This window comes from Montipora capricornis, chromosome 11 (genome assembly GCF_036669925.1).
Source record: "Montipora capricornis isolate CH-2021 chromosome 11, ASM3666992v2, whole genome shotgun sequence".
Lineage (NCBI taxonomy): Eukaryota > Metazoa > Cnidaria > Anthozoa > Scleractinia > Acroporidae > Montipora > Montipora capricornis.
In genome coordinates, this window is record NC_090893.1 from 4,223,287 (window position 1) to 4,234,551 (window position 11,265).

The window sequence follows — 11,265 nt, forward strand, 5'->3', positions numbered from 1 at the left end:
CATGAGGCCACCGCGCCTCCCAAAGTGGTTAAGTGAAGGGGTTATTAATTACACTTTCTCAGGTTCGAGTCCTGCGAGTCCAGACATTAGGGTTCCGCTTTTAAAAGAGATATGTTCATTTCCCATGATCCCTATCAAGCTTTCAGTGTCCAAAATGAACGATAATCCTTCACTTGGAAGAAATTGACAATTAAGAATAATCCTTCAATTGAGGGAGAGGCTTCGTTGCTTAAAATTGCAGCGTGTAAACGCAGCTTATTATACATGCAAAACACTAGTTTAAAAGTCTGAAAGTTCGAAACTTTGACGTCACTTTATCCTCGATCCAGCTCTCCCAAGACTTTAAAGTTAGTAATGGCGGACCATTCATTAGGAAAATTTCAATCAAAATAAGCAGGCGTCTTTTTAAAATGAGGACTTAAAACGTCGGTCACTTAGTTTTGACTTCACATGGTTTTGAAATACAAAGAAAAAATAGAATTGATTTTTGATCACAAAAGCACTTTAAATCTACATGTCTAATTTTACCCTATCTATACCTATCGAACTGCAACAACGATGGCATCGATCCAGTCGACAGCGACAGATTGCCGGATTACCGTTTTGAATACCGGGACAAGAGCCGAATAGCAACTTCGCATTATGGTTGCTGGTGGGGGCTCAAGATTACAATTCCACAGTTTAGGGGCACACAACTCAGTCTGTCCGCCAGATAGCTAGGGGAGAGGTTGTTAAGTGATTTAAAAACTAGCAAAAGAATTTTAAAAACAATACGATAACTGACCAGAAGCCAGTGTAGGTCAAATCTGGCGGCAGTGTTCTGAACTTTATTGAAGCTTCTTCAACTGCGTTTTCCTAAAGCCGTAGAGTAAGGAATTGCAATAGTCTAGTTTAGATGTTACGAAAGCATGCACAGCAATTTCACTAGACTCCCGTGTGAGATATTTTCTAATCTTTGATAAGTTCCTAAGCTGCCAAAATGATGATCTGCAAATGTCTGAGACGTACAAGTTGAATAACATATTGTCATCAAGTACTGCTCCCAGACTCCTAGCATTGGCGGTGGTTGTCAGCCTCTCATTACCAATACTGAAGTAGCTAAAGGGTGGACAAGTATGGTACTTTGAGTAAATAAGCATAATTTCTGTTTTGTCATGATTGAGTTTCAGCTCGTTTACGTCCATCCAATGACATATATCAGCGACACAGTTCTCTACGCGCAGCCTTGCAGCATCGACATCACAATCCTTGAACGATATGTACAGCTGAGTATCATCAGCATAGAAATGATAAACGAGACCATGATTTCGTATTATCTCAGCAAGTGGTGCGGTATACAATAGATACAAAATGGGACCTAGAACAGAGCCCTGCGGAACCCCACAATCAGATCCCTTACCGACGATTTTGTATCATTAATTTCGACAAACTGAGATCGGCCAGTCAGATAAGAATGAAACCACTGCAGAACAGTTTCCGTAATGCCAAATGAGTTCTCCAGACGCGAAAGTAGCAAAGAATGATTAACAGTGTCGAAGGCTGCTGACAAGTCCAATAACAATAGGAACACATTGTCCCCCCTGTCCAATGACAGTAAGATGTCATCTGTGATCGTTAGCAGTGCGGTCTCTGTACTGTGGTGCGCTTTGTATGCAGATTGAAAACTTTCGTGCAAGCCATTAACCGTAAGATAATTATTCAACTGCACAAATACAGTCTTCTCTACAAATTTTGAAAGAAACTTCAAATTGGACACCGGGCGGAAGTTGGAAAGTTGCTTACCGTCAGCATTCGGTTTCTTTAGTAGCGGACGCAACGAAGCAATCTTAAGATCCTCTGGCATCGATCCAGTCGACAGCGACAGATTGCCGGATTACCGTTTTGAATACCGGGACAAGAGCCGAATAGCAACTTCGCATTATGGTTGCTGGTAGGGGGTCAAGATTACAAGCCTTGATAGTGGAACCTCTGATCAGTTTCCAGACGTCATCATCAGTGACCAAATCAAACTCACTTAACCGTGACAGGCAGGCCGGCTTGATCAGACCAGGGAAGTGAACAAGTACACTTTTCCTAAGTGCAAGCTCTTCACGAATCCTTTCTATCTTGGCAGTGAAAAAATCTGCAAAATCATTAGCAAGTTGTTGATCATTATCTGCGGAAGGATAACGCTTCACAGTTTGCCTTTGCAGTAACGTATCTATTGATCGAAAGAGAAGCCTGGTGTCATGGGCGCTGTCACGGACAACCGACGAATAATAGAATTCCTTGGCTTTGTATAGCATTGTATTCACAACACTAAATTGCTCTATGTAGCTCAATCTGTCCGACTCAAGACGGCTAGAGCGCCACCTTCGCTCTAACCTGCGCCTCTTCCTCTTCTCATTGCCAATGTCCTCGTTATACCAGGGGGCGTTAGGAGGAAGAACGATGGTCCGAGATTTCACCGGAGCCAATATGTCCATGGTATCACGCAAGACGTTATCATACCTGTCAACCATCAACTCCAGCGAGAGATCACTGACATCTGCTAGCAGGCTAGAAGAGATGATCCTCTCATTAAAGGCCTCAAAATCAAAGTTCCTAAGCCGGCGGCTAACAACAGACTTTCGTTCATTGAGCGGTTTCTGAAGATTCAGCTGAAAGCAAATAGCTTTATAGTCAGAAATAAACTGCTCCATTACAACAAGTTCATCGACTTTCAAAGCCTCCGCGTCCATTCTAGAGATAACAAGGTCTAAAATATGACCACTCCTATGGGTGCAAACAGTCACATGTTGTTTCAGACTAAACAACTCCAATAAACTGCCAAACTGTGCCGCATATCTGTCAGCCGTATCATCCATGTGGAAGTTAAAGTCGCCAAAGATAAGCAACTCCTCTGAGCAAACAACAACCTCCTCCAGCAAAGCAGAAAACTCCTCAAAGAACAAGCCGATTTCAGCACCAGTCCCCGGTGGACGATACACTACCAAAGCACGGATAGATTTACGATTTATAAATGTAACGTCCATACATTCAAATGATCTAAAAAGAACGCTGGCACATTCGTGTCTTAGTACAAAAGCCTTGTTTGTAGAGAAGTCCCACACCTCCACCAGTCCCAACCGGTCTTGGAGTATGAACAAAACGGTTACCACTCGGGCAGAGCTCTTCAATAGTAACGTCATCTCCCTTCAGATGCCACCATGTTTCCGTGATACCCAACAAATCAACCGCATGATCAACAACAAAATCTTTGATAACCAGAGTTTTGTTGCAGACCGATCTAGCATTCAACAGGCACCAAGTAAAGTTCTTGCAGAACCGCGCATTGGGAACTTGGTTAACACGGTTAAGAGAGCGAAGATTATTTAAATTGGCACTCATATGAGAACGATAATAATTACGCCGGCGAGTGCTTGAGGTGTGGACAGGTATCCCGTGTAAGGTGTTCTGAAAAGACACTCGATTGACATTTGGCGCAGTTGAAAAGACTGCTGACCGTGAAGACAACGCAGCGCAGTGCCCACGCGAACAATGACTTGAGATGGTTGACTGGTCGTCATGATTTGTAGGCCCAGGATTCAATTTAAACACCAAGTCGCCTTCCAGTATGCAATAAAATGTCGCGGATGAATTTGAGTAATACGCACACGGGTATTTGCCACCCTTGAATTTCCGCACAAGTGTTAAAATAGCAATTCGAGGACTTGAATAGATATTTGCATCATTCCAATTCTGCCGGTATGACAATAGCTTGCGATGCAAGGAATCCGCTCTATTGTTTGTAGAATAAGCAGTACAAAATTCAAAAGGCGAATTCAGCTCCAACCCGATTTCGAAATCAGGATTTTCAGCGAAAGTGATGGTAGTAATGAAAGAGAAATCGCTCCAATTTGGACTCCCAGAGGTTACAGATAGCTTGATAACACTTGGAAAACCAGTGGAACCAAAATAAAAGAAAAACAGAACAAAAATAACAGACCGATGGTAGCCGTGGCTTTTTCGACTTTGGTGCGTGATATTTAAATATTGTTTATCTGCACTATCTGAAGTATAAAAACCAGAAAAAAAAATGGAACAACTTCGGTTTTAAAAATAACCAATACGAAAATCTCATCACAAGACGCAGAGTCTTTTCCCTGTTTGTTTTTCTAGTGGGATTATTTTTGGCGACTGATTCACGGCGTTACAAGGAGGCAAGCGTGGTCAAGTGGTTAGGACGTTGGGTTTGCATGCGGCTGCTCCGGGTTCAAATCCCGTTCTAACCTCTGGCTTGGATTTGTTTCCGGTTGTCCCGGATTCAACTACACCACGCTTTGTAAATAGCCAACTGGTTGCCTCCTGCCAGTTGAGGTTGTTAATAATGTTTCTGTTAACTTTGAATTGTTTCTTTCACATTGTTAAAAGTGGGGTGCCTGTAAACTAGGTTGATAGCTAAATGCACTTCCACTATAAACAAAGCATTTACATTTTTTTTTACTGAATTGTAACTGAGAACTGCCACCTTGGATCACTAGTCCACTAAAATAACGCTGCTGACTGCTGGTGCTTTGCTGAGACTGAGCCAGGGCTCTTGAGTCAAAATGTAGTTCCTCTTCCATTTTGTTTTTGCAGAAACTGAAGCCGCGCGCTTGTTACCCTCAACTGTGAAGTACCTATTGTTCGTGTCTCTGATTGGACGAACGATGTATTTTCATAGTCGTTTGCTTTTCCGATTGGTTGATTATGTATTTCGCACGAATTTTACGTGGGGTTTTTTTTCATGTGTAATCTCAGTACGTATGAAATGAAGCCATTTAAGTTTTCAATATTACCGTGATTCCATACCTACTTCGCCTCTGACCAGGATCGAGTGCAAGGCAGAACAAAGTCCACTTTTATGTCCTCGCCGTTTAAGAAGAAAGTTAAATTTCTAGACATAATACCCCAGCAATGCGCTACAAAAGAATCCAAAAGTATTCTTTACTCATTTTATGGCCAACACGAGAGAGCCTTTCTCGCCTCTTGAATCTCATCTTGGTGACTTTAACTTTATTCATCATTTTTCGTTTGATGAGCAACATTTTTTGCACTTAACACCGCAACATCACCTCCATACATTCCACTTTCTACTCCAGTAAAACGATATCAGCTTCCAATGGGGTAACCTTGAGGAATTAAAGATGTTGGACGAAGTGATCCCTTACTATCGCATCGAAGTGCTTCCATCATACATTATGAAAATCCGGCTGACCTGCGTAAATTGATACACTTCCTGTATTACAAAATCTAAAATAAAACGTATCAACAAGACTGGGTATAGAGTTTCATTTCTCAGCATGATACATTTTCGAACATTTCGTTTGTTCATTGCTGAAATTCTTTCAAAAAAGGATCAGCGCATGATTCGTAAGCCGCGAGTTTATCTTATCAAGAAAACACCAAAATCAAAAGGTGTTGAAAAAGCCATACTAAAACCATGAAACATCAACAAGAGGACAAGCGGACCAACAAATTTGGCAGCTTGTGTTCTGCGTCTGGTTTGCTGTTGTCTCTTGTGTGTTGCATCGCACTGATTCATGTGGAACTCAGAATACAAGAACAGCATCGACTGATATTACACTCAGTAACATCCTGTGATCAGATCGAGACTAAAATCCTACGAAAAGTACACCAGAATTACAGAGAATGGCGAGATGATAAAAATCAATGGAGGCAAATAAGAGGTCAGTTATTCCAGGATTCTTGATACATGTAAGATTTTTATTCATATGAGATTTGTAAAGGTATCCGTGACTGTTAATTAGTCCTGGTTTTAATTGTGAAAGCAGTTCAATATTTATAAATTTGCACCGTTTATGCCATTCATATTCACTGGAGATAAATCAAACATATAGTCTGTTTACTGTCAGCCGCAGCTTAGAAAAAAGCTGACATTATCACGTATCCTGGCTTTTAGCTTTGAATCATGTAACTTTTAATACTTATTTGCACTGCTAGGACAGGCATGTCAAAATTCCCTGTGGAATATTCTCAGTAGCAACCAGTAAGATGGCCAGTATTCACTGTAGTTCCTGAATTGAGCCATAAATGCATCTGTCGAAGAAAATTCTTGATATCGATTTCATGTTTTCCTAAGGTTATCAACACACCTGGTCCAGACAAACGCGAGCTTCATCCGAACAGTCGCAACTGAAATCTGTCCGATCAGCCTCTGATGTAAAACTTCTCATTAAACAAGAGCTTCAAACACTGCAAAACAAATTTTGTGTCAAAGATGAAACTCTCTGCCGGTCAGGACAAAAAGGAAATAGTGGGAAACGAGGAAGACCTGGAACCCGGGGCAGACCAGGACCCCCTGGGAGACCCGGTCCACAGGGAGCTCCTGGTAAACACGGCCCAGTGGGACCTCAAGGACTGACGGGCATGAAAAGGGATATAGGTATTCCGGGTAATACTGGTCCCGCGGGACCAACCGGCCCGCCAGGAGAAAAAGGCGCCAAAGGTGAACCGGGCCAGTCAATCTCAGCTCCTTCTCTGCTTCAGCGTCCAACGGAAACCACGATTAATGAAAGTCAAACAGCCATCTTGAAATGTTCAGCCAATGGAAATCCATTACCAAAAGTCGAGTGGTCTAAGCTGAATTCATCACTTCCGGCTGGACGTTACGTGATTGAACCCAGTGGTGCTCTAATTCTGAGGAACGTCAGACCTGGAGACGAAGGAGTTTACAGCTGCAGAGCGGAAAACTTGTTGGGAAGCGCTAATGCGTCAGCTAAGCTGACTGTTCAGTGTAAGTTGTCCTTGTCATCTACTTTTCGTCACTTTTTTTCAGGCGCTAACTTATTCCAAAGTCTTGAGTAAAATCGATTGTTTAAGGCCATTTACTGCAACATAATTACTGCCAGAAAAAAAAATTAGTTTGTTAAATATCGATAAAACAAAATTTGCATCAAGCAAGCATTTTAGTCCAGTGACGTGATTGTTCTTTTTGACAGCCGCTCCTCGGCTTTTCTTGTCATCCAGCGAAATACTGGCAGAAGAGGAACAAAATGTCACCATCCCCTGCAATGCTACCGGTCAGCCGCAGCCTAGGATCACATGGTCTAAAGCATTTGGTCGCTTGCCAGTCGGGAAAACAAAAGTGACAGAGGGAAACTTAATAATATACAATGTGTCAAAGAAAGATAGAGGTATATACATTTGTAAGACGGTGAATATTCTAGGATCAACAACAGGAGTAGCTCAACTCACAGTATTTTATCGTCTGCGTTTTAAAGTCCGTCCTCCAAAAGACGTAACACCAGCGATTGGTTACAGTGTCCATCTTCCCTGTGTGGCCGAGAGCGACATGAAAACCATTATTACTTGGACGAAGGATGCCAAGCGTTCACTTCCTCTTAATTCAAATGTGTTATTGAATGGAACACTGATTCTTCAAAATGTTAAAAAATCTCACCAAGGAACTTACACCTGTAGAGTAACGAATTCACTGACTAGGACAGCAATAGAAGCTAACGTGAAACTCAACACTCCTGTTGATGAGAAATCCTGCTCTGTAATACGGAAGTACGTCACCATCCTAAGCGGAAATTACGCCATTGATCCAGATGGTCCAGGAGGTCTGGAACCATTCACAGTGTACTGCGACATGACGGACAAGAATGGCGTTGGTGTGACAGTCATCAGTCACGACAGTGAAAGGAGAACCTACGTCAAAACCAGGTCTCAAGGTAAAGGCATCTATTCACGTGACATTCATTACACAGGAGCTAGTTTGTCTCAGCTGGCGAGTCTTACCAGAGTCTCTTCACATTGTGAACAGTTTATCAAGTATGAATGTTATGGTTCAGTGTTGCTCGTAAATAACAATCCATACGGATGGTGGGTATCACGTGATTCTGTTAAGATGACGTACTGGGGTGGAGCGTCAGTCAGTGGTAAGTGCGCATGTGGGATGACCAACTCCTGTGCAAACCCTCGTTACGGTTGCAACTGTGACAAGCAAGATGGGGTGTGGCGTGAAGACAGCGGTCTCCTCACAGATAAGACACGCCTTCCAGTCAAACAACTCAGGTTTGGAGATGTTGCTTACTGGAATAAAGGTTACCACTCACTGGGAAAATTGAAGTGCTATGGCATAGCGTGAACCATGCATTATCATTTAGTTGGGCAAGATGACGCCGCTGTCAAATTCCAGAGAGCATGCAATTTACCTTAAATCTGTCTTTTTTTGGTCTTAGCAATTTCTATCTATCAAAGCATAACAGTGTAAAAGCTCAATTCAACAAAGTTTCGAAGATTCTAGCCAAGAGATCATATGAAGAACAAAGTGGTCTTATGTGAGGGATTAGTTCAAACTTATCGCGGAAATATTGCTTGTGTCCTTTTTTTAATCTTATGTGATACAACCCGGAATCTAACTTCTTCTATCTTTCTGTCAAAGCCAATCATGTCCTTCTAGTCTAGGGATTCTTCGCCCAGTGATTGACTTGAACGAGATGGAATAATTTTTCTCATGAAAGGGTTATAAATTTATATTTTAAAGTCCTTTTTTTGGTGCCATAGCTGTCGTCTCGTCTTGGACGTGATCTGTCTCAGCAAAAATTTAACGCTGTGTTCTCACGTTGTTGTGAAACCATGAAATGGGTGATTTCGCTCTGTGTTTTAGTATATTTCGGCAAATTATGAATTGAACTGCGTGCCGCATGAGAACCATGATTTTAATTATTGTTTTTTTGTTATTCACAAAATAGTTTCTTGTTTGCATCTGTTTCCGCTTGCAAACGGTCAGTAGCCTTCTGATTTTTGTTCTCTGGGTTTCACACGTTTTGTTTGCTATGTACGATTGTGGCCATCTCTCGCATCGTACTTTACAAAATGCATATGTTTACTATATACACCCAGTTTCCCAGCTGCCATAGCGGTCATTGTTTCCGCTTCATCTTCTAATAGGCCATTTTCGGGTTAACGTCTGCCTCCTCTTCAAAGCGGGCCTAAGTGCGAAGTTTTTCTTACAAAAAGAACTCGAAAATGACCTATTGATCAACTGGAACTACAAAGTTTCAGTGCCAAGTTAAATAATTAATTATCTCAAAAAGTAGACTTCAGTTATAAGCTTGTGTTTTACAATAAAGGAGCGAGCACTGATCTCAAAGTAAGAACTAACCAATTTTAAAAGCAGTGTTTAGGTGGTACAAGTCAGTTTGAATACTTTCAAAAAACTGTACTATTTAGGAGGATTGACACAACACTGTATCATCAGAAACTCATGTCATTTCAAGGTTTTTCAAGTACGTCATTTATCCTAAAAAATTAAATGCCAATATAATAATAAAGGAGACCATCTTTATGCTGATATCATCAGCATAGTAATATTTGTTGCTGGAATTGGAGATTTGATGACATCATGCGGTATCAACTACCCCGAGGTATGAGAACAATCTCGTATCTCGTCTCTCGTCTCTCTCTCTCGCGCGCGCGCTCCTCAGTGGTTAGCCTGGGAGGATGAAAGACCATGGAAACGGCGTATGGAAAAATACCTGAAAAATCTTACTTTGCTTAAAAATCCACTGAAATGACCAACCAGGATAAACATATTAAGGATTCCATATTGGTACTCAACAAATGACTGGCCCATAATTACGCCGACAGTTACGCAAGGCTGAGCTTGACGCTCTCATGGCTGACACTTCTAAAGTGCCTTTAGCTTCTTCTGCTGTAAGAAATCTTGGTGCATGGTTTGATTCGGAATTCACCATGAACACCCACGTGTAGTGCTGCATACTTTCATCTTTATAACCTAAGGCGCATGCGAGCAACTAGCGCACGCTTTTATCACCAGTTGGATCGACTATTGCAATAGTTTGTCATACGGTCTACCTGCTAAGCAGCTAGATAAAACTCAGTAATGCCTTATCACTCTGTCACTTTTTAGCCTGCAATGGTTGCCTGTGCGATATCGAATTGACTTTTAGATTTGCGTCTTGACCTTCAAAGCAATACATGGGTTTGCACTCAGCTACCTTAAGGAGCTAATTAGTAGTGATCACAGGAAATCGTTACCGTTTGAGATCTTCAAATCAAGTTTTGCTTTGCACGCCGAATGGAATCACAAAAAAGACTCTTGGTGACAGGGCATTCGCAGTCGCAGCTGCTAAGACTACATGGAAGTCTCTCCCAAAAGAGCTGCGAAGGAAGAGTGATATAAACGATTTCAAATGCCACCTTAAAGCGCACTTTTTTAACAAAGCATTTTTAACACCTTAGTCGGAATGATCTTATCCTGCTCTGTTCTTCTTTTATTACAATTGTATTTTAATGCACTATATTTTGGATTTTATTTAGTATTCACTAGCCTTAATTATGACTGCTAATATATTATTTTATTTCTTTCTAATTCTATTTATTCATATTGTAATGTGCATTTGATCAAACTGTTTCTTAATCTGCGCAATACAAGTGTCTTGAAAACCTTACCAGTTTGTACGCAAGCTTGCCAGATTTATATTCTTTTGTACCCATGAACAATCGCAGCTGGTATTGGCAACAAAAGATCTTTAGTCGGAAACCACCAACTGTGAGCAATCTCATTCACGCTCCGTTTCTGGGAAAAATGAAAATAGTGGAAATTCAATTGATGGTACTTTTACGACACGGAGCTTTTCATATAAGCTTCCTATATTTGATAAAACACTACCAGTGCAGGGTAGATTAACTACAAAAGTAATTTTCTTGAAGACAAAAGAGCAATCGACAATATTGAATTGATCATTTGCTCTCTGTTGAAAACACTCAATTAAGAGAGCTGAACATCAGGCAGTGGTGCATGCGCCTGCGTGATGATCAACTCATACAAACCCCTTCACTGGCGAAAAATGTCTGCGCATGAGTCGCGCGATATGGCACGTGACGCTTTTCCGGGACTATCATTGGCTCTCGTGAAAAAAGAACTCCCGAGAAGAACGGAAAAATGGCTGCCGTTTGAGAATCGGTAGCTTGCTGGTTTCCGTTCTTTTTAGAGCGATCAAGGCTAGTTTTAACGCCAGTTTCAAGTGGAATGTATTCTTAGAGAACGTCTATGTTGTGTAAGTCGTTTGAAAGTCCAATCGAACCAGGATCCTCGGAAAATTTGCTCCTGGAAAATTTTATTTCGTGGGAAAAGAGCTGCGAAACAGGTGAGTTTTTTGCGCAATTTTTAATGTGGAAAGTTTGTTGCCACCGGGTACAAAAAGTTACTGTAATGTGCAGAAAGGAGGATTCCTAAGGTTTCCGTTCATGTGTGAATTGGCTTGTACCAGG

At 41.4% G+C, this 11,265-nt stretch overlaps 1 protein-coding gene across 2 annotated transcripts in view; it reads left to right on the forward strand.

Moving 5' to 3' along the window:
- LOC138023728 (peroxidasin homolog) overlaps nt 1-9,341 on the forward strand; it is a 21,222-nt gene extending 11,881 nt beyond the window's left edge. Inside the window, exons 1-3 of one of the 2 annotated variants that reach the window (XM_068870785.1) lie at nt 5,274-5,690; nt 6,104-6,757; nt 6,963-9,341. In XM_068870785.1, the coding sequence (XP_068726886.1) occupies nt 5,444-5,690; nt 6,104-6,757; nt 6,963-8,113 (2,052 nt within the window). In that variant the 5' untranslated portion in view covers nt 5,274-5,443 and the 3' untranslated portion in view covers nt 8,114-9,341. Of the gene's footprint in view, nt 1-5,273; nt 5,691-6,103; nt 6,758-6,962 lie in introns of those variants that run through there. The other variant, XM_068870786.1, reaches the window with a different exon arrangement.
- Nucleotides 9,342-11,265: the final 1,924 nt, after the last annotated feature.